Source organism: Narcine bancroftii, chromosome 6 (assembly GCF_036971445.1).
Source record: "Narcine bancroftii isolate sNarBan1 chromosome 6, sNarBan1.hap1, whole genome shotgun sequence".
NCBI lineage: Eukaryota > Metazoa > Chordata > Chondrichthyes > Torpediniformes > Narcinidae > Narcine > Narcine bancroftii.
This window is the reverse complement of record NC_091474.1, coordinates 17,560,955-17,586,501: the sequence shown is the minus strand read 5'-3', so window position 1 is coordinate 17,586,501 and position 25,547 is coordinate 17,560,955. Positions and strand designations below refer to the sequence as shown.

General features: G+C 43.7%; 1 protein-coding gene across 2 annotated transcripts in view; it reads right to left on the bottom strand.

Annotated features, from left to right (window-relative positions):
• lama5 (laminin, alpha 5) overlaps positions 1 to 25,547 on the bottom strand; it is a 247,739-nt gene that overhangs the window by 127,452 nt on the left and 94,740 nt on the right. For both annotated transcript variants that reach the window (XM_069884131.1, XM_069884132.1), the window contains exons 7-14: positions 17,771 to 17,886; positions 12,120 to 12,238; positions 9,242 to 9,332; positions 9,004 to 9,138; positions 5,501 to 5,560; positions 3,653 to 3,793; positions 2,904 to 3,041; positions 1,295 to 1,429 (exon numbers count right to left, since the gene is read on the bottom strand). In XM_069884131.1, the coding sequence (XP_069740232.1) occupies positions 1,295 to 1,429; positions 2,904 to 3,041; positions 3,653 to 3,793; positions 5,501 to 5,560; positions 9,004 to 9,138; positions 9,242 to 9,332; positions 12,120 to 12,238; positions 17,771 to 17,886 (935 nt within the window). The remainder of the gene's footprint in view (positions 1 to 1,294; positions 1,430 to 2,903; positions 3,042 to 3,652; positions 3,794 to 5,500; positions 5,561 to 9,003; positions 9,139 to 9,241; positions 9,333 to 12,119; positions 12,239 to 17,770; positions 17,887 to 25,547) is intronic.

Sequence of the window (25,547 nt, the reverse complement as noted above, 5' to 3'; positions counted from 1 at the left end):
GCAATGTAGGGCCTAGCCATGCTTTCAAGTACAGGTCAGTCATGGGTTAGTGGCTGCGGTGGGATTCCCTGTGGGTACACTGATGATGATCCGCCTCCCTGATGCTCCTCAGCCACCTATTTCCATCGTGTCCCCAGGCCGTAGAAGGCTACACCCTCGCCAAGTTTTCCAGCCTTCTCCTTTTCCAGCCTGTTTCAACTATCCTCTTACCCACGAGTTCCCCACTCCCACTGTGTGCCCTCATTGGCACTGCACTTTAGTCACTTCCCCTTCCTTTGTAATTGTATAAACTCTGAAGCCACCAACAACATTCCGGCTTTCAGTTAGACAGAGAACAGGACTGAGGCCAACTCCCATGATAGGGATGTGGGCAAGTTCAATACATTTTAAAAAAGGCTCTAAAAACTTGGCAAGGAAGAAAAAGATCTCGTTGCAGTTGGCCGAATATTGGTGATGCTGCTTTTGATGAACAATTTCTAGGAATTGGTCCCAGGTTTTCCCTTGCTTGTATTCATGAACCACCATCCCTGCTGTCATTTCCAGGCCAAGCCTCAGTTATTCATCTCTGCCTGCCATGAACTTGATTCTTTTCAATTTTGGGTAACACCCTCCCTATTTTCCATTTCCATTCCAACCAGTTCTCTCTCCTTTGATTAATTTTTTCTATCCCTCCCCTCATTTTAACCCAGACTCACCAGCCTCCCCTGCCTTGTTCCATCTTCTCTGCCTAATGGGCTTCACCTCCCCTATACTCCCTTACCTGGTTCCATCTGCCAACCATCCCTTCCTTATCTGGTTTCCACTGATCACCTACTAATCTTTCTCTCAATGCTCCCTTCTCTCCCTCCCCCATTTGGTTGCACCTGCCCATCATCTCCATTCCCCCACCCACAGGATCTACCAGCCTCGGTCTCACCTCTCCCTCTCACTTCTGCGTACTGGCCAACTTCTATCTCCACCCAGTCCTGATGTAGTGTTTCGACTCAAAAAGTCAATCATCCCCCCGTCTCCACAAATACTGCATGACCCTCTGAATTTTATTTTTGCTACTGATTCCATTGCCTGCATTTGCATCTACATCTCCAGCCTTTCAATGCACCCATGAAGTGGTAAACTATGAAGCAAATCACATTTTAACTTGAAATTTGGGGAGACTTTGCACTCCCTGTTCTTCCAGATTTCAAGGCTCCAATGAATAATCACTTTTTGCCTTTCCACTCACTCAATAAATAAGATACTTCTCACGGTCAATGTAACTGTTTGCAAAAGCCTTCAAAACAGTTCAGAGCCTAACCATAGCAATGTGGGTAGGAATGGAAGCCAGCGGCACACTGGTCACAGCGAGTTCCACCAAATTCTGGCTTGCACAGACAACGTCCAGAGTGATCGCAAACTTCAGGAAGGCTATTAGCAGTACTGCAGCTACATACTGCAAGAGGAGAAACAGAAAATGAGATATCAGTTAGACTTTAAAAAACCCTTCCCCTGGGAGCTCACATCCAGTATTCATTTTATCCGTTTTCCTTCCAGCTGGCATTGATATCCTGGGAAATAATACATGTGTGTATTCCAGACTTCAGCTCCCAGCCTCCACAAGTAACTTTAATCTGATCTTTCCAAATCAACAAAGCATTGACAAGAGATGGGGGAAAGACTTGAAAATAAAGGAATGACGTGAATTTCGATAACTTCTTGCTACCTCTAAACTTGGGGTGGTGTGAAAAATTTTATATATAATTAAATACTTTGAATTGCGGGATCCACCTCTAAGCAAGCAACACAATGAGAAAACTGCAAAGTTTGCAGTAACTCAAGTGCTCGGCAGGTTGAACACTCCAGAAATCTGGTCATTGGTCCTCAGTACCACAAAGATATTTACTACAGAAATAAACTCCTGCATTCAAACAGAGTAGAAATTGAACAAATGTGAATGTGGCCTGTTTTTGACCTTGTAGGATTGGAGGTTAATCCACAGGACCTTAGGAGTGACAGAGAGGATCATTGGAATCTCACTCCACCCTCTCCCACCCACCCCCCCCACCCCACAACTGATGTGATCTACCAGGATCTTTGCCTGATTGTTGCAAAATCACTGAGGACCCCTTCCAACCCACACGCAGCATCGTTCAGCTGCTCCCATTGGGAAAGAGATACAGGAGGATCAGAGCCAGCACCACCAGGCTGAGGAACAATCTCTTCCCACGGGCAGTAAGAATGCTGAATAGCCAAAGGAACTGCTCACACTGACCAACCAAGGTTCTCATATTTATTAAACATTATTTATGTATTTTTACATGTGGATACTTGTCCTGCATAGGTATTGTTTGTTATGTCTGCGTGCTTCGTACCGAGGACCGGAGAACACTGCTTTGTCGGGTTGTACTTGTGCAATCAGATGGCAATAAACTTGACTAAAGATCAAGGCATTCTTGCATCCTAAGAGCACAGCTCCTATCGGCTTTTGGGTAATAGGGCAGAGAGTAATAATGCAGGCAAGCAATAAACTGCTGGTAGAATTCAGTAGGTTGAACAGCATCTGCAAAGCCATTCAAATCTCTGACAGTAAATTCTAAAAACATCAATGCTGCAGGATTCTTATCTATAGGACTCGAAAGGCCTGTTTCCGCTCCGTAAATGGTTATATGGTTATATAGTAAAACGACTGGTATCCAGCACCTATAGGGATTGGTAAATGCTGGACAAGTGAATTTTCCAGTTGCTTGAGATTGTGTTGCATCAATGGACAAATAACAGTGAGGTGTGCCAATTTTAAACTTGTGGGTTTTTTTTAACCCATTTATTTGTTGGCTGCTGGAATTCCGGATAATAGGAATTTTACTGTATTTCCTAAATTCTTCTACCATTGTTGAATTTGTATTTGTAAGTGCAAGCAATAAACTCACGTTGACAGATCGGATAGTTGAAGTAGCCTGGAGCACACTGGTTGCAGTAGAAACCTTCAAATCCTTGTCGACAAAAGCATTGTCCTGTCTCCTCATCGCAGCTACCATCACTAACACCAGGGCTGGAGCAGCGACAGGCTATATAATTGGAAAGAAAGAGATTTACAGAGAGCTTGGGTTAACTCAACGATTACCAAACAAAGCTACTGAGAAAAATTCACAGTAACTTGAACAAAAAGGGTGCCCCCTCATTGAACCATTTTCCCAGTGACCACTATTGGTTATCAATACTAATTACATTTCAGAGGTAGACTGTCACATCCCCAAACTGCCATCTGTTGCAGATGTATATTTGCCCCTCCTTTCTCTATCCCTAGCCACAAGCCCTCTCCTGTGTGGATCCTCCACTGCTATCCACACCAGGGTCCAAACTTCAGACTTCCTGACCTCAACCTCTCCAACTTTCTCTCCTCTGTTAATAAACTCAAAACCCATTGCGATACAGAGCTTTTGTGAATGATCACACGCAACTCAGTTTCAAATATTTCCTTTGGAAAATCTGCTGCAATAAAGGTTAGGGGGCAAGATAAATGCAAGAAGCTGTCAATTGAGCCAACTTTGGTTTGTTTCTGTGGACCTTCATTAATTCACATTCTGAGCCGATCCATCTCAATCACACATGGATAAGCAAGCTGGGCCATGCCATTAACATGGCTGAGCAGTGAAGGGAGAATTCTGGGCTCACTTACGCTGGCAGTTTGCTCCAAAGTGCCGAAGCACACACCAATTACAGAAGCGGCCTGTGAAGTTTGGCTTGCAACGGCAGGTCCCTGTTTGCGAGTCGGGCTGGCAGTCATTTGTCTGGGTTCCCGCTGCATTGCAGTCACAGCCTACGTACAAGACACACATCCAGTAAGTATTTATCAATTATATACTATGCAATCCTCATTTGACATTAGAGATTGACTAAGATAACACTGAAACAAATGTCACTGACTCATGTATTCTTGCTCACTGGTAGCAGAGGTGACAATGCCAGAATGTCGACCAATTTCTACCTGTGTCTTTAATGACGTAACATCATCAGGACTGAGAACTGTTCCCTTCTTTCTACTGCTCTTATCTAGTTGCAAATAGCCACGGTACACTGGCATTCCCCTCTCTTCCCTTCAAAGCACACACATGTGCCCACTACACAGATCACTCCCCCCCACACATTTCCCTGCCGCCAATACATACATCACTCCCCCACATCCCTTGTCCCAACACACACACACACACACACACACACACACACACACACACACACACACACACACACACACACACACACACACAGACCAAATGTGGAGTATTTTGTTGAGTTTTGGTCTCCTTATATATGAGGAGGGAGGGAATGGTGAAAATATACAAGCAATGGAGATCATTCAAAGAATTTCTCAGGTTTGATGTCTGCAACTAAGAGATTGTCTTATTGAGCTCATCAGGCCTATAAAAGCTCCGTGGAATGCAGGATGATGTTATAGAAATTAGAAAAATTCTTGAGGGGGGGGCTTGACAATGTGGATAAGGAGCGGGTTCTCCCTTGTGAAAAAAATCTAGAACAAGGCGCCAGCATTTCAGAGTACTCCAAGGGATTTGCCGCTTCAGAAATTCTCGCTCCCCAAGAGTTGCAAAACCCGAGTTGTGCTATATCTTCAAGACTGGGACAGGCAGAATTTTGTGGACTTGGGGATTGTGTCCTAATCAAAGTTGGAAGAACATTCGAGGTTTCAGTATTCTTAATGCAGTACTTTGGATTGGGGAAAATAATCAATCAAGATTTTCCCTTCGGTTAACGGTTCAATAATAGTGGGTATAAGGTACAAGTATGTGAACATATGCACCATAAATTCGTGCCTTGTTTGGAGTTTCATTCCTCATTAATGAGGCTAATGCTTCAACCGTCTGGTGGTTTTCTCCTTGGAGCAGTAAGAAACTGAGGAAAGGCCACTGCGCCCTTTAGAACCATTCAGCGTAGAAATAGGCACTTCGGCCTAACTTGCTGTTGCAGATCAAAATATCCTACTTGCTCTGGCCCCACCTGCCTGTGTTCCTTTTTAATTTTTAAATTTTATTTAAAGCACAGTGATCTCCACTTCACAAGAGAATTGCAAGCCATCTCCCTTTGTTGGCCCCACTGGGTTGTGAAGAATGCGGCTGCGGGGATGTTGACTCCAGACATTTAAACCCAGGCCACCCAAATTAACCCACAACCCCAAACGTATTGGAAGGTGGGAAGAAACAGGGCGCTCGGAGGAAACCCACATAGACACAGGGGAAAACGTGTAAAACTCCTTACAAAGAGTGCTGGATACGAGCCCAAGTCGCTGGCGCTGTAATAGCCGCTACTATCCATGCATCTATCCAAACATATTTTTTTAAACAATGCAAAAGCACCTGCCTCAACCAATTCCGCCCATTCCATACACACACCACCACCCTCTGTTTAACAGGTCACAAAATTGTCTCTGATCTTAACTCCTGAAAACACAATTAAACTTGCAATCAAAACAAGCACTGGAGACATTTTACACAATTGAGGTCAAGTGACTTACTTATTATTTCACCCACGTGAATCAAGGCCCCTGTGGGTTGTGTGGGATTCACTGGCAAAGCTGTTGAACAGTAAGCGGAACACAATAGTTTAATATCTGTCTTCTTCTGATCACAATATAGCCAAAATCACATCCATCTGTTTCCATTAGATTTGTGGGGCACAATGCCAAATTCAGAAATCTCTCATACTTTTTATATGTTGTTTCCTTAATAGAAGGCCCATTTCCAGCTTGATGTTTGTTTTCATAATTACAATCTATTTGGGTCAAGATGAAAAGAAATTGAAGAGAAATCCTTCTCTATTTCCCTTCCAGAACTGGTTTGCAATGATCATGTTCAAGGGCAGATGCCTGACAAAATCTCAGCAGTCAAAATACAGTAAATGCTGGAGGAACTCAGTCGGCCTTCCAGTGTCCTGAGGTAAAGATAAATTACTGACGCTTTGGACTTGAGCCCTTCCTCAGGGTATTTGTGAAATACCAGATGGTGGAAATCAAGTCAATTGGAAGGGGAGCTATATTTTACTTTAAACCAGTTTAAACCCATGTGTGCATTAAAACGTGCATGATGTAGCTGTTCTACTGCTACACTTGTTCCACACAAAATTAATGCCATTCACATCATACAGCACTTGCATTTGTTCCCTTTTTATGCCACAGATAGTTCTTGATGGCAATCAATCAGAATTTATTGTCACGAAATTTGCTATCGCAGCAACAGCCCTCACAGTACAAATATTGCTATAAAAATTACATTTAAAATTAAATAAATTAGTCCACCGATAAGAGAAAGTGAGGTAGTGTCTCCAGTTCATTCAGAAATCTCATGGCAGAGGGGAAGAAGCTGTCCTTGTACCCCTGAGTGTTCATTCTCAGGCTCCTGAACTTCTCTCCTAATGGCTGCAGCGTGAAGCAGACATGGACTTGGTGGTGAGGGTCCTTAAGGATAGAGGCTGCTTTCTTAAGACATTGTCTCTTGTAGGTGCCCTTGATGTCTGATGCCTGTAATGGTGCTGGCCAAGTTCACAACCCTCTGTCGTATTTTCTTGCCCTGAGCATGGGCACCTCCATACCAGACAGTGACACCACCAGTTAGAAAGCTCTCCAGGGAACACCTGCAGAAATTTGCGAGTCTTCAGTTACATACTGAATCTTTTCACAAAGAATACTGTAGCCGCTGGTGAGCCTTCTTTGTGATTGCAGCAACATGGAGGTCTCCTGGTCAAATTCTCAGAGATGTTGACACCCAGGAATTTGAAACTCAATCACTGGACTAAATTGACACCAAATAATGTTGATTCACACGGTCTGGTAATACAACTGTATAGTCTCAAAATTTATATGGGTTTGATTATGGAGGTCACTTTCACATGGGCTGCCTCAGAATCAAAAGGAAATATTCTGCAAGGGCCTCTGCTGGCAATTTTAGCCGGAGACAGGAGGTGCGGTGGGAGTGGGTAGAACATGTTTTACCAGTATGAAGCCATTGCTACTGTTTCGTAGTGGAACTCTCACCTCAGGGTCGAGAGCCACAGGTTCCAGAGGCTAACATTTCATTGAAGAGCCCTATAAGAGGTGCTACCTTCTGGTTGAATCAATATATGAACTGCACTTTCAAATAGATGCAGACATTTCCATTATCGACTAAGAAAACCAGAGCAGGATTGGTGTCTTAACAGATATCAATCCTCAACACCAAAAGACCACATTCTGTTTTCTTCAATGGCCAACGCCATCATGGGCATTAGTCTACATTCCATTGAGGACATCTTTAAGAGGCAGTGCCTCAAGAAAACAGCTTCTATCATCAAGGACCCTCATCACCCAGGCCATGTCCTTTCCTTACTGCTACCATCAGGGAGGTGGTACAGGAGCCTGAAGTCGAACTTCCAATGTTACAAAAACAGCTTCATCCCCTCCACCATCAGATTTCTGAATGGTCAGTGAACCAATGGACACTACCTCACTTTTTCCTCTCTTTTTTACACTAGTTATTTATTATTTTCTTAAATCTTTTCTTTTACAAAATTGCAATTTATAATAATTTTGCATCTTGTTCTGCACAATACTGCTGCCGCAAGACAACATATTTCATGACACATATTCATGACAATAAACTTGATTCTGATACTTCATGCTTGCTCATTTCTGGTGATCTAGTTTTGCCATCGAGGCCAGACACTATTGAGCATCCTTGCCATTACCCTTGAACAAGTGATGACGAGTCTTCTTTAATTTCTATTGGTGAGGATTCACATCCAATGATAAAGGAATAGTATGCCTGCTACCCTTGTCCTTTTTTTGGTGGGAGGTGCAGGTTTGGGAGGTACTATCAAAATAATTGAAGGAAGTAACCGCCGTGCATTTTATAGATGAGACATACTGTCGCCATGGTGTAGCAATGGTCAAAGGAATGGTGGGTGATCTGGCACAATCAAGTGACCTGCATTTTCCCAAATGGTGCTGAGTTTTTTTTTTGGAAACACAGAGTGATTCCATCACACTTCTGACTTGTTCTTTGCAGATGGTGGAAAGTTTATTACCATGTCAGCCTTTTGAGTCACTTGTCATAGGATATTCAATATCCGACTCACTCCCATGGCTAGAATATTTATTGCCCACTTGAGGATGTTGTCAATATTTTTTATTGACAACATGGTAGAAGCCAAATTCTGGCCATTTAAACCCATGCTACCCATATGCACCCAAGTTAACACACAATCGTGGTACATTTTGAAGGGTGGGAGGAAACCAGAGGACCTGGAGGAAACCCACGCAGACACAAGGAGAATGAACAAACTCCTTACAGACAGCAGTGGATTCGAACCCTGATTGTTCATGCTGTAATAGTGCCGTGCCAGCTGCTACACTAACCTTGCCGCCCCTCAGGATGTTGATGCCCTTAAATATGAAAGGCAGGAAGTTTTGCCCTCTCCACCTGGGCAGGGTATTTGCCTGGCACCTTTGCAATGTGAATGTTATTACTCACTTTCCCATCTCTGCGGAGTCTTGCTTCATGCAGTCATTTTTACGTGGTTTCAAATGAATGTCATGTGGCTCTTGTGGCTGAATATGGAACCTTGCTGTGCAAAATTTGGCTTCATCATTTAATAAATGACTGTACATCTGAGACAACTTATTGGATGCAAAATACTTTAGAACAGCTTGAAACAAGCAAAGTAGGGAATGGTTATGAGTTCTTAATTCTACCAGAGGGCTGGCTGTATTGTAATGGGAATGCACAGAGAGGTCTGAGGGAGACAAGCAAGACCAAGGGAATCACTAAGTGAGAATTGAAGCCCAAAGTGAGCTGGAATGAAACCAACCAAACCTGTACAATGACAGAAAGTCTACTGATAGGTTGTCACATTGAACTAGCCTGGTCTGGGTTACTGTGGACTCTCAAAACAACTCATTAATTTCCAACTCAACACCTCACCTTTAAAATAATTAGTTCAGTGATAGTTCATTAGAAGACCTAGCTCTGCGGCTGCTGCACTTACGGTAACAGTTGGGGAAGCCGTTATATCCTGCGGCACAGTGGTCACAATTTTCACCCGCGTAATTGTACTTGCAGTAACAGCGGCCTGTAGTATCCTCACAGGTATCTTCGGTGAACTTAGAATTGCAATTACAGGCTGAAACAAAATAGTGCACATCAGTTCAAGTGCCATTTTTCTCTCATCTCACCCCCCCCCCCCCAAAATATGATAAATAACTAAGAGTCTGAGTAAAACCTACGGATGCAAGCGTCCACTGAATCAGCTGGCACATCGGGTGCCCGATAATATCCATCCACACAACGTTCACAGTTGACCCCGGCAGTGTTGTGCTGGAATGTAACACAGGGGTTAATTTAAATACCAACACTGCATGACTGGAACTTCAAATGTAATGCAGAAGGGTCAAAGGGAAATGATTTTCCTCAAATGAGGGATGGGAATATAGAGGGATGGGGGTTGGGGACAAGTTGGGGAAGAGGATCTCTAATCATTCTGCATTGGGTTTCTTGTCTTTTTTGGTCGCCATGTCTGTAAGATGCAGATGAGAGCCCAGCCCTTCGCATGTCTGGTGGTCGTTGCAGCTGAGTGACTGAAGGAAGTGGACCAATACACCAAATAATTAGAGAATTATGGTCTGACAGCACAGAAGCAGACCTCCAGGCATCACTTTCTGGCATGCACAAAGCAGAAAAAGAATACAGAGAGTTGTGACTCAGCCTTTGCTATTTCGGGCATCAGTTTTAACTCCATCAAGGACATTTACAAGAGGTGGCATCTTAAAGAAAGCAGCCTTTATCAAGCATCCTCACCAACCAGGCTTTACCCTCTACATACTGCTACCATCAGGAAGGAGGCTCAGGATCCTGAAAACGAACAGCCATCAGATTTCTGAATGGACAATGAACCACAGACACTACCACATTTTCTCTTCTTTTTGCGCTTTTTCTTATTTTTGAAATGTAATTTACAGCAAGATTATCATCTGTAATGCTGTCGCAAAACATGGCATGTTCACGACAATAAATTCTAATCCTGATGTCACCATTTGTTCCCACTCAAGGCCATTTCATGCCAGGGCTCTGCCAGGGGGATTATGGGTAGGGAAGACGGCCATTGCTCTGCTGCGTTTTGAGCGGCAGAGAGCAGCCCCGAAGGTCAAAGCGGGCCAGTGAGGTGATCACAGCCAGCACCGGCCACCCCCTGATGGATCTCGCCGGCCCACACTGCCCTGCCTTGAAGGGTTCATGGAGGGAAAGGGGTGAAATGAGTCGCGACTTTCACAGTCTTGCATTTTTCTTGCTTGAAAGGGCCTTCAGACTCATCCTATTTATCTGGGAATTCCACAAGTTTGGTTTCCATGCAGTCATACTGCACAAAAACAGAGTATACCACCCCCCAAAAATCTGTGTCAACCATTAACCGCCCATTTATACTAAATCTCCATTAATCCCACGTTTTGTTCTCCCCACTTTTCCAGCCCCAAATTATTTCTCATATTTTCTCACATCATTTCACCTGTTGAGCTTACCTCTGATCTCAGAGCATTCTCATCAGTCTTATTCCTTTTGCCTATTTTCCTATAAACTAATTCAGTGGCCCTCAACCTTTTCCTTTCCACTCACATACCACATTAGGTAACCCCTTACCAACCATTTTTCTTTCTTTGGCTTGGCTTCGCGGACGAAGATTTATGGAGGGGGTAAAAAGTCCACGTCAGCTGCAGGCTCGTTTGTGGCTGACCAGTCCGATGCGGGACAGGCAGACACGATTGCAGCGGTTGCAAGGGAAAATTGGTTGGTTGGGGTTGGGTGTTGGGTTTTTCCTCCTTTGCCTTTTGTCAGTGAGGTGGGCTCTGCGGTCTTCTTCAAAGGAGGCTGCTGCCCGCCAAACTGTGAGGCGCCAAGATGCACGGTTTGAGGCGTTATCAGCCCACTGGCGGTGGTCAATGTGGCAGGCACCAAGAGATTTCTTTAGGCAGTCCTTGTACCTTTTCTTTGGTGCACCTCTGTCACGGTGGCCAGTGGAGAGCTCGCCATATAATACGATCTTGGGAAGGCGATGGTCCTCCATTCTGGAGACGTGACCCATCCAGCGCAGCTGGATCTTCAGCAGCGTGGACTCGATGCTGTCGACCTCTGCCATCTCGAGTACCTCGACGTTAGGGGTGTGAGCGCTCCAATGGATGTTGAGGATGGAGCGGAGACAACGCTGGTGGAAGCGTTCTAGGAGCCGTAGGTGGTGCCGGTAGAGGACCCATGATTCGGAGCCGAACAGGAGTGTGGGTATGACAACGGCTCTGTATACGCTTATCTTTGTGAGGTTTTTCAGTTGGTTGTTTTTCCAGACTCTTTTGTGTAGTCTTCCAAAGGCGCTATTTGCCTTGGCGAGTCTGTTGTCTATCTCATTGTCGATCCTTGCATCTGATGAAATGGTGCAGCCGAGATAGGTAAACTGGTTGACCGTTTTGAGTTTTGTGTGCCCGATGGAGATGTGGGGGGGCTGGTAGTCATGGTTGCCCATTCAGAGCCAGCTCTTCAGCGCTTGACGTCCTGCTTTGCGGAAACTGCCAAAATGTTTGGCCTGGAAGTCAGCCTGAAGAAAACTGAGGTCCTTACCAACCATAGAGCACATACATATGGCAACCCATATCATAGGTGCTTGGTGGTTGGTAAGGGTTAATTTAAGGCGATATGTGAGCGGAAAAAAAAGGTTGAGGACCACTAAATTATTCTTTCACACCTCCCCATCAACCCCTCCTCTCATCCCCTACCAATTCATCTACCACTCACTTATATTAAGGAGGAATTTATGGCGGCTAATTAACCAACCAGTACATTTTTGGAAGGTGGGAGGAAAGTGCCAGGGTTGCAGGGAGAATGGGCTAACTCCACGCAAGGTCAGGATTGATCCTGAGTAACTGGAGCAGTGCAGTACCTCCTGTTGTGCCCTACATCACCCACTGGGCCTCCACTCTGTTCAACCGAACAGCAATTAGTACCTTTGTGAAAACCCTGTGGCAAGTGATAAAAGATTACCGTGACAAAGCTTGACCCATCTCAGGTTCAAAGCCAAACTACAAAATCTTGATGGCAACAATGATTTCAATAAATACTTACCCGGCAATCAATACAGACACCACCTCCTTCATATTGACCGTGGCGATTTAAGCTCCCTTGGCGCATGTGCACATCAGGATCATACACACATTCAGATGCATGACTGTTACAATTGCAGGCTGTTGGATGGAAATGAGAGGAGGGGAATTATTTACTGAGACTGCATCTATAGAATATGCATGAAACAGGAAACTGCTACTGCTGTGATTGTATTGAAATGCACATGTGCTGGAGAAACTCAGCAGATCACGCAGAATGCAGAAGGTAACCAACACTTTGGGCCTGAGGGTTTCTTTGAGGGGTGTCACACCACTCTGAATCACAGTTCTGAGAGCTCCTCGTTCATTCCACATGATGGCAACCTATTTCTGCTCTCCTGGACTATTGCTGGGCAAGTTGAACACAACAAAACCATTCACTACATCCAATGTACTGGACAAATGAGAAAACAGCATGAAGGAGATGGGAGTATTATTGGCAGTGGTGCAACACAGCTGTCGACTCTTTATAAAACCGGGCAGATTTTCAGTTCTTTGAAAGAAGTTTTAAATGAGTTCCTCTTGTCATTTTATGATTAGACAATAGTCAAAAACTGCTAATAGTTGGACTGCAATCATTCCTTATTGTCACTGGGTTAGTGAAGCGAGACTCAAACCAATGGTAAAGAGATTTTTTTTTAAACCCTCCATGACTCAACTATTTGTTTAAGAATATTTATTCATTTTAATATTTGAACATGCGTATTATGCATATGTATCATTTGTCTGCGCGCGTGTTATGTCTGCATGCATGTTTTCAGTGAGGACCGGAGAACACTGTTTCATTAGGTTGGTCTTGTGCAATCAGATGATAAACAAACTTGAATGTAAAAGCTACCTGGAATAGTCCTGCCATTTAACCTTTCTGACCCCCTCCCAAGATAAGCTATATTTGCTGAATATCTACTTTAATTTTCATGTGTACTGAAGTATAGTAAAAACCTTTGTTTTGCATGCTACCCAGGCAAGTCAATTTATAAAGCAGAAAGTGCAAATAATAACAAACAACTGTGTGGAGAGTAAAGGTATGTTAGTCAAATAATGGAGGGTATAGAAAAAAGTTCAAAAAAAGTGTGGGGAATATAGTTTAAAAAGCGAGTGCAAGGATATCATCTTCTGCCTTTGTGAGTACCATCTGGGAACCTGATAACAGCAGGGGAAAAACTGTCCTTGAATCTTGAGATTTGTGTTTTCAAGCACATTCATCTTCTGCCTGACAGAAAGGGACAATTATTATTTTTTAATTATTATTTGAGCCTACAGTGGCAGATTGGGAAATGTTGTTGCAGCCAACAGGCCATTTCCCATCTGAAGGCCGGCTACAAGAGTGGATCGAAAACTTACCTTTCAGACAGCAGCCCTAAAAGGCTGCTCCAGTGTTGCATTTATATCGAGAAGGGGCCTCGTAGTGCCGTCCAGAGCCGATGGAGGTGGGGCAACTGGTGCCGTGGTGCCACCCATCATAAATACGTGGCAGAGCAACGGTTGTCTTCCCTACCCATAATTCCCCACGCAGCTAGAACTGCTCTGTGGTTCCCAGAACAGTTCCAGCTGCATGGGGGATTATAGGTAGGGAAGACGGCCATTACTCTGCCATGTTTTGAGCTTCAGAGAGCCTGGCGAGGCTGTCACGGTTCACACCAGCTGTCCCCTGATGGCGCCCACTGCCACACCAGCTCCCACTGATGCAACAGCTTCTGACAGCCCTCGCTGCCTCCCGCCTGCCTTGAGGGGTCCTGGAGCGAGAGGGGTGAGTGAGGAGATGGGTCGCAGGCTGATAGTGTCATCAGTCCACTCCTAACCAGCCGCTTGCAGCGGCTGTACATTCAGGTCAGGCATTGGAGTGCAACACTCCGCCGATTATCCTTCCCTGGGAAGGATTGGAATCGGCACCTCTGAGCTGGCCACGGTGCATTCAGAAAGGTATGTCTTTACGCAAAAGGGCGAAGAACTTCTGCCTTTACGACGGTTTTCTCTGCTTGAAAGTGCCTAATGTGATAAGTAGGTATAAGATCCACTTCCTTGTACCAAGTTAGATCTACAGGTCAACAGATCTAAGCCATTTAGAGAGAATAAATGCACTGAGACTTGTGCTTACTGGAGGATTGTTCTTTGTTGTGTAAAATATTTACATCTAAAAGGACATGTCAAGCAGAGTTTTTTTTTTAAATTGAGCAGATGGTGATATCTTTTACATTATTTGCACAACTACTTGTTATGATAGAACCAAAGAATGCTGCAGCACAGAAAACAGGCTGTTTGGTCCCTCTAGTCTGTGCCAACCATCATTTCCCTAGTCCCAACTAAAGCAACTCAAACTTTACCTGGAGCACAGTGATTCATATACAACACAGTTCTAAACCTTTTAAAATACAAAGTGTGGGGACCAATCACCATCTCCAATCTCTGAATGAGGGCAATTCCATGTATCACATGGCCATCATCAAACACCAGTTTACATTAATCCCATTTTATTCTCACCTCATTCCCAGTAAATCCACTCCTACACCACTCACTTGGGGCCGATTAACCAGCCAACTTGCACATCTTTGGGATGTGGAAGGATATTGGAACACCTGAAGTAATCAGGCAATCGCTGGGAGAACAGAACAACTCTATGTAGAGGCACCGGAGGCCACAATTGAATGTAGATCGCTGGAACAGGGAGGAGGTGACTCAACTGGCTCTACCATAGGGACATCATTAGCACCCAAGGCTGAACTTCTTGCCAATCTGGATTACCCTTGCCATATCTGCGCGAAGTAATTAATATTTCTTTGGATATTGTTTTCCACAGTGGGGCGAAGTTATGGCAAATTCCATCCACAGACCCTACATGTTGCTGATGTGAAGGTCAATTCCAAGGATGGAGACAGCAATAAAAATAGATGCTGTAACAGTTGGCGTAGCAGTTAGCGCAAAGTTTTTACAACGTCAGCAATTGGGACCAGGGTTTGAATCTCACCTGTCTGTAAGGAGTTTGTATGTTCTCTCTGCCCCCCCGCCCCCCAATCATCTGCGTGGGTTTTCCCCGGGGGCTCCAGTTCCCATCCACCGTTCGAAATGTACCAGGGGTGTAGGTTAATTGGGTATAAATTGGGCGCCACAGCTCATGGACCGAAATTACCTGTTACTGTGCTGTATGTCTAAATTTAAAATGTTTCATTGTTTGACACTCATGAAGACACCAAAACCATCAATGGGCAGGAATAATTAAAATCACATCGACCACTGCGGATTTATTTTCATAAACTAATGTAATTATTATTCGGTTGCTATCTGATCACTTAATTAGTGCAGGTGTGTCAGAGGTTGTAACATTAACTTTTTATTGCTGTCTCCACCCTTCACATGACCTTCACATCAGCAATACTGCAAGCTGGGTCTGTGGATGGAATTTGGCACAACTTGGCCTGACTATAGCAAACAACATCCAAAAATAATTCACAGCTAACACTAGCACGTCCCCTAAGGCAGCAGCTAAAAAGCTTCTCTGGGTGCAGTTGCACCAGACCTTTTTGGGTTACCCTAAGCCTATAATGTTTAATCAGCGTCAGTGGGGAACTTGGAGATCAAAAGGCCTTTCATATGTCCACACTTGTTCCATCCTCTTCGTAGGACAATCAGACAGAAAAGTTATGGAGGAGGCTCCATTTTTACCCCTGAACACTACACTCTTTTATTGTTTCAGTGCCGTTCACAAATCATTGAGAAAAACTCAAATCTCACTCCTCTCCATTGTAAAGCAAAGCAATTTAGTACAAGGCAAAACATCATAGGCCTAAAACAACCACAATGAGAACGGCACAATAAATGCATTGATGTATACAACTCCTTGAGTTCACAGGTAAAAGTACAAAGGAAAAAATCAATGCCTTGAATTTTATTGGTTTTCCTGTGAACAGTGTAGCTTTGTTAAAATTCTCCCCAGTTAATCGGAAACTAATAGCACTGCATTAGTGATCAATTTGCTCAATTGACAAGCTATTAATAACTAATTTGTTCACTAACAATACTGCCTTGCAATTTAAAATAATCCTCACTCAGGTTAATTACTGTTGGCAATGCCAGTAAAAAAGAATCTCAATGAGGGCACAATTAAACCCCAGAAATAAATGAAGCATTCTTGTGGCTGTGATGTGTGTTGAATAAGCCCCAGCACACAAGAACAGAATTAGGCCATTATATCAAACCATGAGAACAGGAGCTGAGATTAGTGCTTACAGCTAAAAATGATCAAAGCAAAAATTCTGAACCATAATTGAACTCAGTAACACAATAGAGCAGAGAGGTGGTTTGCAGAGTTTGTTATGGCAAAAAAAGGGATAAAAAGCCACAGACAATTCAGAAAAGAAGTGATCTTATGAAGAGAATGGGCTAGGTAAAATAAATTATACCTAAAGCAAAACATACCTGTGAAAACATATTAAGGCTAATGGTGCCAGTAATTTAAATGTGTAAGTCAAATCAAGTTTATTGTCATCTGACTGCACAAGTATAACCCAACGTTCTCTGGCCCTCAGTGCAAAACACAGACACACAGCCAGACATAACACACATATACAGACAAACAATGAATATGGAGGACAAGTATTCATATATACAAATAACAAAATAAATATTGTTTCACCAATATGAGAGTCTCGGAGGGTCAGTGTGAGCAGTTCCTTTGGTCGTTCTGCATTCTAACTGCCCATGGGAAGGAGCTGTTCCTCAGCCTGGTGGTGCTGGTTCTGATACTCCTGTTTCTCTTTCCTGATGAGAACAGCTGAAAGATGCTGTGTACGGGCTGGAAGGGGTCCTCAATGATTTTGCGCGCCCTCTTCAGACATCAATTCCGATAGATCATGTTGATGGTGGGGAGAGAGAGACACCAATGATCCTCTCTGTCACTCTTATCGTCCTGTGGATTGACCTCCAATCCATTTTTCTGCAACCATCATACCACACTGTGATCCACCTGGCCAGGACATTCTCAAGAAAGCTCCTGTAGAAGGTTAACAAAATGGTGGCCGCTTCAATCTTTTCAGGAAGTGCAGTCACTGTTTCACATTCCTGACAAGTGAGGAGATGGTACGCATCCACGCATTCGTAGGTTGTGAATCGGTTGCTCGGATCCAATGTATCCCTGCTCTTGACTGAGATTGCACACGGCATGATTTAAAGCCGCTTTCAGGTGCTCGAACGCAGATAATGCGTCGGCAGACACGGCTGGGGGAGTGCAGCTAGGACGTTCAGGTGACCGCGGAGAAGACGCCTTTCTGTCACCTGAACATGCCGGCTGAAGGAGAGCTGCGTCCAAGCGAATGCCGGCTCCTGTGGACTGTGGCCATAGACCCACTGCTGCTTTTAGGTGCAACGGGGGATTCTCCGAGCCGGAGATTAGACCTACAGGAGGAGGGTTTTGTAAGTGCTCCTCCTGGCCGGGCTCTCCACTTTCAGGTGGCCACCTATTCTACCCCAATGTAGTTGTCGGGTGGCCACCTGAAAGCAGATTAAGAGACAACAATTGTCCTTTCTCTTCCACAGAAGAATGCCAAGTCTTTCCCAAGAGGTGAGGCATGTGGTTTAATTGTGGTTTTGGAGATTTCAAAAATTCATGAAAGCACTTACGTTCACATTCGTTTGCACTATCTGTTGTAGCAGGTCTCCAAGGCATCTGATTGTATCCAGGGCAACAACGATCGCATGACCCCCCGCAGGTGTTGTGTTGACAATCACACTGAAGCCTGTGAATGAGATAGAATTTCTTTCATTGTTAATTATTCTGGGTGCAGCACACAGTCACCGAGCAACAACGTAAACCCAATGCCTAAAAAGGAACGTGAATTTAGAGAATATTTTATTACATGCTTGAAAGTAACCCAAAATACTTTGCTATGACTGAAAACTGTCACCTTGTTCTTCTTTGAATAGTGACACCACATCTTTATCATGCACAAGGCAAACAAGCCAAAGTTCAATGTCCAAATGAAGGAAGGTGGGGTTATCGAAAGGTGCAGAAAGCTGAGATTTAGCAATAAAGTAATCATGCTTCTGAATTTGGACAGAAGCCTGCACATGATCCAACCACAGCAGTGGGGTGGGGAAGTTAAATGTGTTGGTTATTTACAGTCTGGTCCAAATAGAACAGATTCATGCCATTAACCATTGAATGTAATTAATTCAGCTTGGCGAAGGCAATGTGCCATCCTGACCCATTGTGGTTGATTGATATGCAATTCCAGACACAATTTGGCTAACCTTGAATGATCTAGCTCAAAGGTTCTCAATCTTCCCCCCACCCTCCCCCCCCCCCGCCCCCAAATTCACATACAACCTTAAGTAATCCATTACTAACCACAGAGGAACTATGGCATGAGCAACACTTGCCTTGTCAATGACAGCTAAGATACATGAAAGAATGATCTGCCTTCAAATCAAGTCACTAGAAGGGGTGAACAGTAATGTACATTATCTCCTTTGGCAACACCCAATTCAATAGCTCTCTAGTTGCCCTAATGAGTGATAAATGATCAGTCGACTTGGGGGAATCTGGACCTATTTAACTCAATCAAATCCCAAGTGGTAGGATGCTCATTAATGGACAAGCAAACACTGATCAGTAACCCTTCATGCATTTAGGCCAAGAAACTTATCCCTTATCTAGTATTTTCCAAACTGCTTAACCTTTCCTGCTTCAATAATTGATTCAATGCCCTACAGAGGTAGACCATCGAATTTGACAGAGACTTCAGTGATAAGAGTTTTTCATCGGGTAGCTGGAAGGGTAGCTATCAGGCGCTCGCCAGCTGACTGTCATCCCCTTAGCAGCCACTTTCAGTGGCTGCATTCATGTGCAGGGGGGACCTTAGTGCTCTGGCAATTATCCCTCCCAGAGGAGGGTTACAAAGTTCGCCTCGCAGGCGCCTCCTGTGCTTTCAAGTGGCCTCCCAACAGCCACATATGGGGATAATATGCGGCTTTACAATCGGGGGATTTTGGCCACCTGAAAGTGCCTTTTGTCTCCAACTCACCAATCAGCTGCAGATGCCATCATGATGAGACAATGCTACCGAGGTCTTGTTTGAGTTTAATAAGCTCACACTGCAGCCAACTCTGATCATTGGTACATGGAGGTAATTTGCCCACCATCCATGTGCTAATATGACAATCACATCACACCTATGAGACCATAAGACTTAGGAACAGAAATAGGCTATTCAACCTATCAAATCTGGCCCGCCATTTAATCATGAGCTGATCCATATTCCCATTCAGCCGCACTGCCCGGCCTTCTCCCCATAACCTTTGATGCCCTGGAAAAATCAAGAAATATCAATCACCTCCTAGACCGAACATCTTGCTTTTTCAGAGATACATGGAAATAACCATGTGCGAGGCTTTTCAAGAGAAATAAAAATCTCCAATTAAACTATTAATTCAGGTTATTTCTGTTATTCCACGAATCTAAGTTGTTTAGTAACTCTGCTCAATAGAGTGAACACAAAAGTCTGCAGATGCTGGAATGCTGAAGGAACTTAGCAGGTCTCCCAGTGTCCAGAGAAGGTAAAGATACATTACCGACATTTTGGACCTGAGCCTTCTTCACGGGATGGAAAAAGAAGGCAGCTTTTGAATAAAATAAATAGATGGGGGGACGAGTACAGACCAACAGACAGAAGGCAATAATTGCATTTGGAGAAGAGGACAAGAGAGAGGGAAGGTCACAAGATCACGTTGAAGGAGAAGAAGCAGGGCACTAGGCCCATCGACTCTACACTAAGCTGAATTATGCTGACACCTAGTTCCAATTTCCAGCCTTTTCCCCATATCCCTAGATATCCTTACTAATGTGATACTTATCCATTTCCTGTTTAATTACTCCCAGTGTTCTGACCTCCAGTGCTTTGTGTGGTAGTGAGTCCCACAGATCCACGACCCTCTGACTAAAGAAGTTCTGCCTCCTCTCTGTTTTAATTGGATAACTTCTAATTTTAAGACTATGACCCCTTGTCAAGGGAAACATCTTATCTGTGTTCATTCTATCAAAACCCTTCAATATTCAAAATGTCTCTATGAGATCCCCCCTCATTCTCCTATACTCCAACAAAAACAACCCAAGGGCTGTCAAATGCTCCCCATACGCCAGCCCCTGCATTCCAGGAATCATCCTGTTAAAGCTCCTCTGCACCCTCTCCAACAACATCACATCTTTTCTAAGATAGGGGGGTCCAAAACAGTACACAGTACTTTAAATGGGGTTTCACCAGTGTCCCATAGAGTCTCACAACACCTCTCTCCTCTCATATACTATACCTCTTGAAATGAATGCTAGCATAGCATTTGCCTTCTTCACTGGACATTAACTTTTAGATGACTCCGCACAAGGACGCCCTTTGAGGATTGATGGTGGGGGGGTGGGGGAAGAGGATGGAGGTGGTTGGTTCTATGAATGCATAGCTGAGGTAAAGAACACAGAGGGAAAATTGAAGAGAGAGGGACAGAGCTACAGGAAAGTGGGGGGGGGGGGGCAAAGGGGTGGCTAACTGAAACCACAGAAGTCAATGTTAATGCCATCTGGATGGAGGGGGCCCAGACGGAATACGAGGTGTTGTTCCTCCAATTTGCGGGTGGTCTCAGTCTTGAAGTACAGGAGACCAAGGACAGACATGTCATCAAGAGAATTTAAATGGGTGGCCACTGGGAAATCCACGTTATTGCGGTGGACAGCACTGAGTTGCTCAATGAAGCAATCAATTTTCAATAATGGGCAAGCTTTGTAAATCATTTTCAGGGTCCGGCATGCAATCAAAAGAAAATGTTGGAATAATGAAAGATTGCTTTCATTTATCTTAGCCCACAGAGTTTGAGAGAAGTAAAAGCAGAGGATGTGGGAAATATTCAGCCAGCCGGGCAGTATCTGTGAGGGAGGGAAGGGAGTTAACATTTCAGGTTAATATCCTTTTATCAGCACACAGAATCCTTGGGAAGGTGAAACTTGTTTGGCCTGCAAAATATTTGCAATTCTAATGAAAAGTGGACATCCTGAAGCATCGACTCAACTGCTCCACGGATGCTGTCAGATCTGAGTATTTTTCCTCATTTTCCATTTTTATTTCAGATTTCCAGCATCCATCACATCTTCCTTGGTGAAATCCGATGTAAACCATAGCTGTGGATTTTACAGATGCTGTATCAATTTTCACTCAGTAGGTCAAAGGTCCTGAACCGAAACGTTGACCGATCCTTTCTACCCACTGCTGTGTTCCTACGCAGCTCATTGTTTGCTCAATGTGTCTCACTCAATGGATGATGTTTTACCTTTTGCAGGCCTGACCCACAATTCACTAAACAAGAAGCAAAACAATTCAAATTCTGCAAGAACCTGCAAGCAACAATCAACATTTTCTGTGGTGAATGATTACACTGAAGATCTGAGGAGAAATTTTACGAGGCTTGTTGTAGGGGAAAGGATAGCAAGGGTGATAACTAGTAAAATGGGATGTGGCTAATATGGTAACAGGGAATTGAAGACAGGTCCAAGAGTAGATCCATGGAATACACCAGTGAGAGCACCCAAGTACCAGAAGCACCATTAATAATGCACCCTTAGCAGTAATAGGGAATTGGATTCATTGCAAAGTAAGTTACAATCATAACATGCACCCAGAGTTCTAAACAGAGACTTTTCTGTAATTAACCCTTATCTTCCCAGTAATTAGATCTTTGTAACTCCCATTCAAAACAGTAAAACTAAGTTAATCAACTCTCTGAATTTGTGTCCATTGAGAGTATAAAACCTGTACCAAAAGTCCTGCTCAGGAGATTAGCTTTGACTGGTCTCCTGATGCGCATCAGTTTTAATAAATAGCCCGCTGTTTCGAACCTCAACTCCGTGTGGCATTTCTATTGCTCCTGCAAAGCCCCTGAGACAATCTGCTGATCTGGAGCTGAGCTAGCCTGACTTATGCTGTTCCTAATTTTCCATTGATTAATTTCTGCCAATCCTCATCCAGCTCTTTTATCTGCACACCTGTTAAACAACTGGCTCTGTTCCAAGTGATTCATTTTTATTCTTTCAGTAATAGCCAGTACTGCCAGAATGATAAATGGAATTAGTCAACATCTGAATGAACACACAGCTGGTTTGCTGCCCCATGTGTAGTCAGACCAGGGCAACGGCAAACTCTAGTCACAGAGATGACACTGGAAACCGCAGTGTTTGGGTGGTAGGTGAGCTCCATCTTATTTTCTCATCAGCAGTGCAGAGGGAAGCCTCATGGGCTTAAAGCTGAACGTTTTATGTATAACATCTGCTTATAATTAAAGGCATTCTGTTCAGGATTGGTTTTCTTCCAGACCTGAACGATTAGCCTTTCATCTTTGATTTAGTAACAAATAAAGGTGCTATCAATAGTGCTTGAAAAATATGCAAACTGCAGCTTAAAAGGCATGTTTCAGGGTGGGAGTGAAAGATTAGAAAGCCCTGCATCTGTTCTATTTAGCTCTCCACTATCACACCCTCTTCAAGGATAATGCTGGACACATTTACAAGAGCAGGGAAACAAATGATGGGGCTGAAGAATTAAACCAATTCTATGCACGTCCACGAGAATAATACAAGAAAGTTCGGAGACACCGTGACTGTAGAAAACAAACAATGCTGGAGAAACTCAGCAGGTCAAACAGTGTACTTTATATTGCAAAGATACATAACCAACGTTTGGGGCTTGAGCCCTTCATCAAGGTATAAGCAAAGTGTGGGCAGATGCCCGAACAAAATGGTGGGGGAGTGGGGTGTGGGGAAGGAGAGGGGCAGGGAAGAACACAGTCCCACAGAAAGGAGGCACAGGTGCATGTCCACATCAGGTCCCAATCAGTTCATTTCCCTATAAGCAGCACTCAAAATTGAAGAGAGCATAATGCTTTTCATACAAGCACAGTTTGGAAGGGGGAAATGGAATAATTAATTTCAATCAATTTTTACAGAAAATGTACCACCCACCGGTCTAAATATCATGGCAAACTGTCTGATTAGCCTTCAGTCAGAATCAACAATTTTACATGTCAAGTCTGTACCATTGACACCATCCATATTGATCAAAGGCAGTTATCCTTTGCATTTGCATTCACCATTTGATAATATCACACTAGTCATTCAAAGACTACCATCATTTATCATGGTAGTCTTTTTGGGCATTTATTTTTAAGAAAACTCAATTATCCATTTTTGTTCTTAACATTTCATGATTTGGCCCAACACGACATATTAGCTCCAAGCTGCCCATGGTCTGGTGGGGACTGTACTACTGAGCAAACCCTTTGCTGCAGTAAAATTGATGGTCCATTGATTACAATGTTGAAAATATAAATTGTAACAGCACAAACTTCTATTTTCAGCATCAAATCTAAGAGTTTGTTAATGTTATATACCAAAGTGTTGGAGAAACTCAGCAGCATCAGAAGGAAGAAAAAGGTAACCAACCTTTTGGGCCTGAGCCCTTTGTCACAATATATTCACCTATGACCTCTTGCCTGTTAGCCTGCACCTTCTTCCCACATCTCCGCTCCACCCCATCCCCACCATCGTTTTATTCATGCATCTGCCTACTTCTTGCTCATACATTGACGAAGGGCTCAGGCCCAAAATGTTGGTTCCCTTGCACTTCCTATATGACCTGTTGACTTTCTCCAGTACTTTGTGCATTGCACAACAATCACAGAGTTTCCTGATTGGTTAGTCAGTCTGAATCAGAAAGGAATTGTTTCAGTTGCCTGTTAATTTCAGCACTGAAACATGTTTGGGTTTACTGCTACACTGCACAGAGGAACCTTTAGGAGTAGGTAAAACTACAATGTCCAAAAAGCATTTGGACAAACGCGCCAATAGGAAGAGCTTCGAGGGATACTGGCTAAGTGCAGGCAAATGGGACGAGCTGAGAATGCCAACCAACTCGGTTGGCATGGACGAGATGAATGAAAGGGCCTGTTCCATGCTGCATGGCCCTCTTATACTGCAGCCGCACATAAGTGGTGGGTGGCACCATAACCTGTCATACCACATTATCAATGGGTCTCTGGAGCCACAAGCATGAGCATTCATAACTTGAATTAAATACGAGTATTCTGTTCACTGTACTCAATCTCCAGGAAGCACTCATTTCCGAAAACCATCCATGAAATGAACGTTCACAGCCGATGCTCAAGACAGCTGTTCCTCCACTGTCTCCAGAATTAAACTGCAGCTGCTATTCTTTAACCTCCATCCAATTCCTTTTCAAAATGTATATTTTAAAAGCTACCACAACAAAGTTTTATTCTACAAGCATGAGCACACTCAATTCTAATCACTACTTACTGTTCATTACCGTCGTCAAAGTTAATCCCATTGAAGTCCATTGTAAAGGCATTCAACCAGAAATGCTGCAAGTTTGGATAGGGAACATCAACAGGAGAATTCAGTGTTGAATCACAGATTCCAACTCGTACCACATTCTTGGCTTTTTTTTCTGGCCTCCAAGGTGCCTTTTAGTTGGATCTCTGGGGAAGTGAGAGGTCCTTTCCCACATTATTTCTGTGGGCTGCATCCAAGACTGTTATCGACACATTCTGGGAACGTTATCCAGAATTTCCCATCTTCCCAAGGGGATAGGGTGGGAAAATCACACCAAACTGCTTGAAAGTTAAAATCTCCACTATAATTTACGCAAGAAAATTATTCTATTTTACATTTACAGAACATACAATAATAGTTTGGTAGGTGGGGAAGGGGGAAGAAATTCTTGATAAATTTAAAAAGTGAAAATTTTATTCGTGTTCCTCGAAAACACAGTTTGTTACAAAGAATTCTGAACGAACTTTATTTTATTTTGCTTAAACCATGAATGCTAATCACAGTGTTTCCAGAGACAAAAGACATTACATTCATTCACCCAGGAGAGTGCAAGCTGCATAGCACTGTCAGGTGCTATGATCCAAAAGCAAGATGCCCTTCAGTGGTTTCACAATACTGGGCAGAGAAGATGGGATGCAGCTATAGGCTGGAAAAATAACGGTAAGATGAAAATCTTCTTTCACCGTAAAAGCCTCAAGGTTCATTTACTGCCCTCAAACCTCACTCCTACTTCTTTAATAAAGATATATAAATGGCAGAAGTACCAAGAAGAACAATTTCACACAAAATTAAACCAGCCGGTACTAGTGCATGAGCGCAAGAAGAAACATGGCCACGCCAGGCCCACTGACCACGGGTCACCGCATTTAACAAGGTAAGTGCCCCCTCTCTTGCCCTTTCTGCCCCTAAACCCCCAAATGGAGAACAAATTAATGCCCAGCTCAAGGTAGTGCTGGACGGAGGAAAGATGCCTCAAAGGCCGAACCGTCTGGCTACCCTTGAGAGGAGACTGTC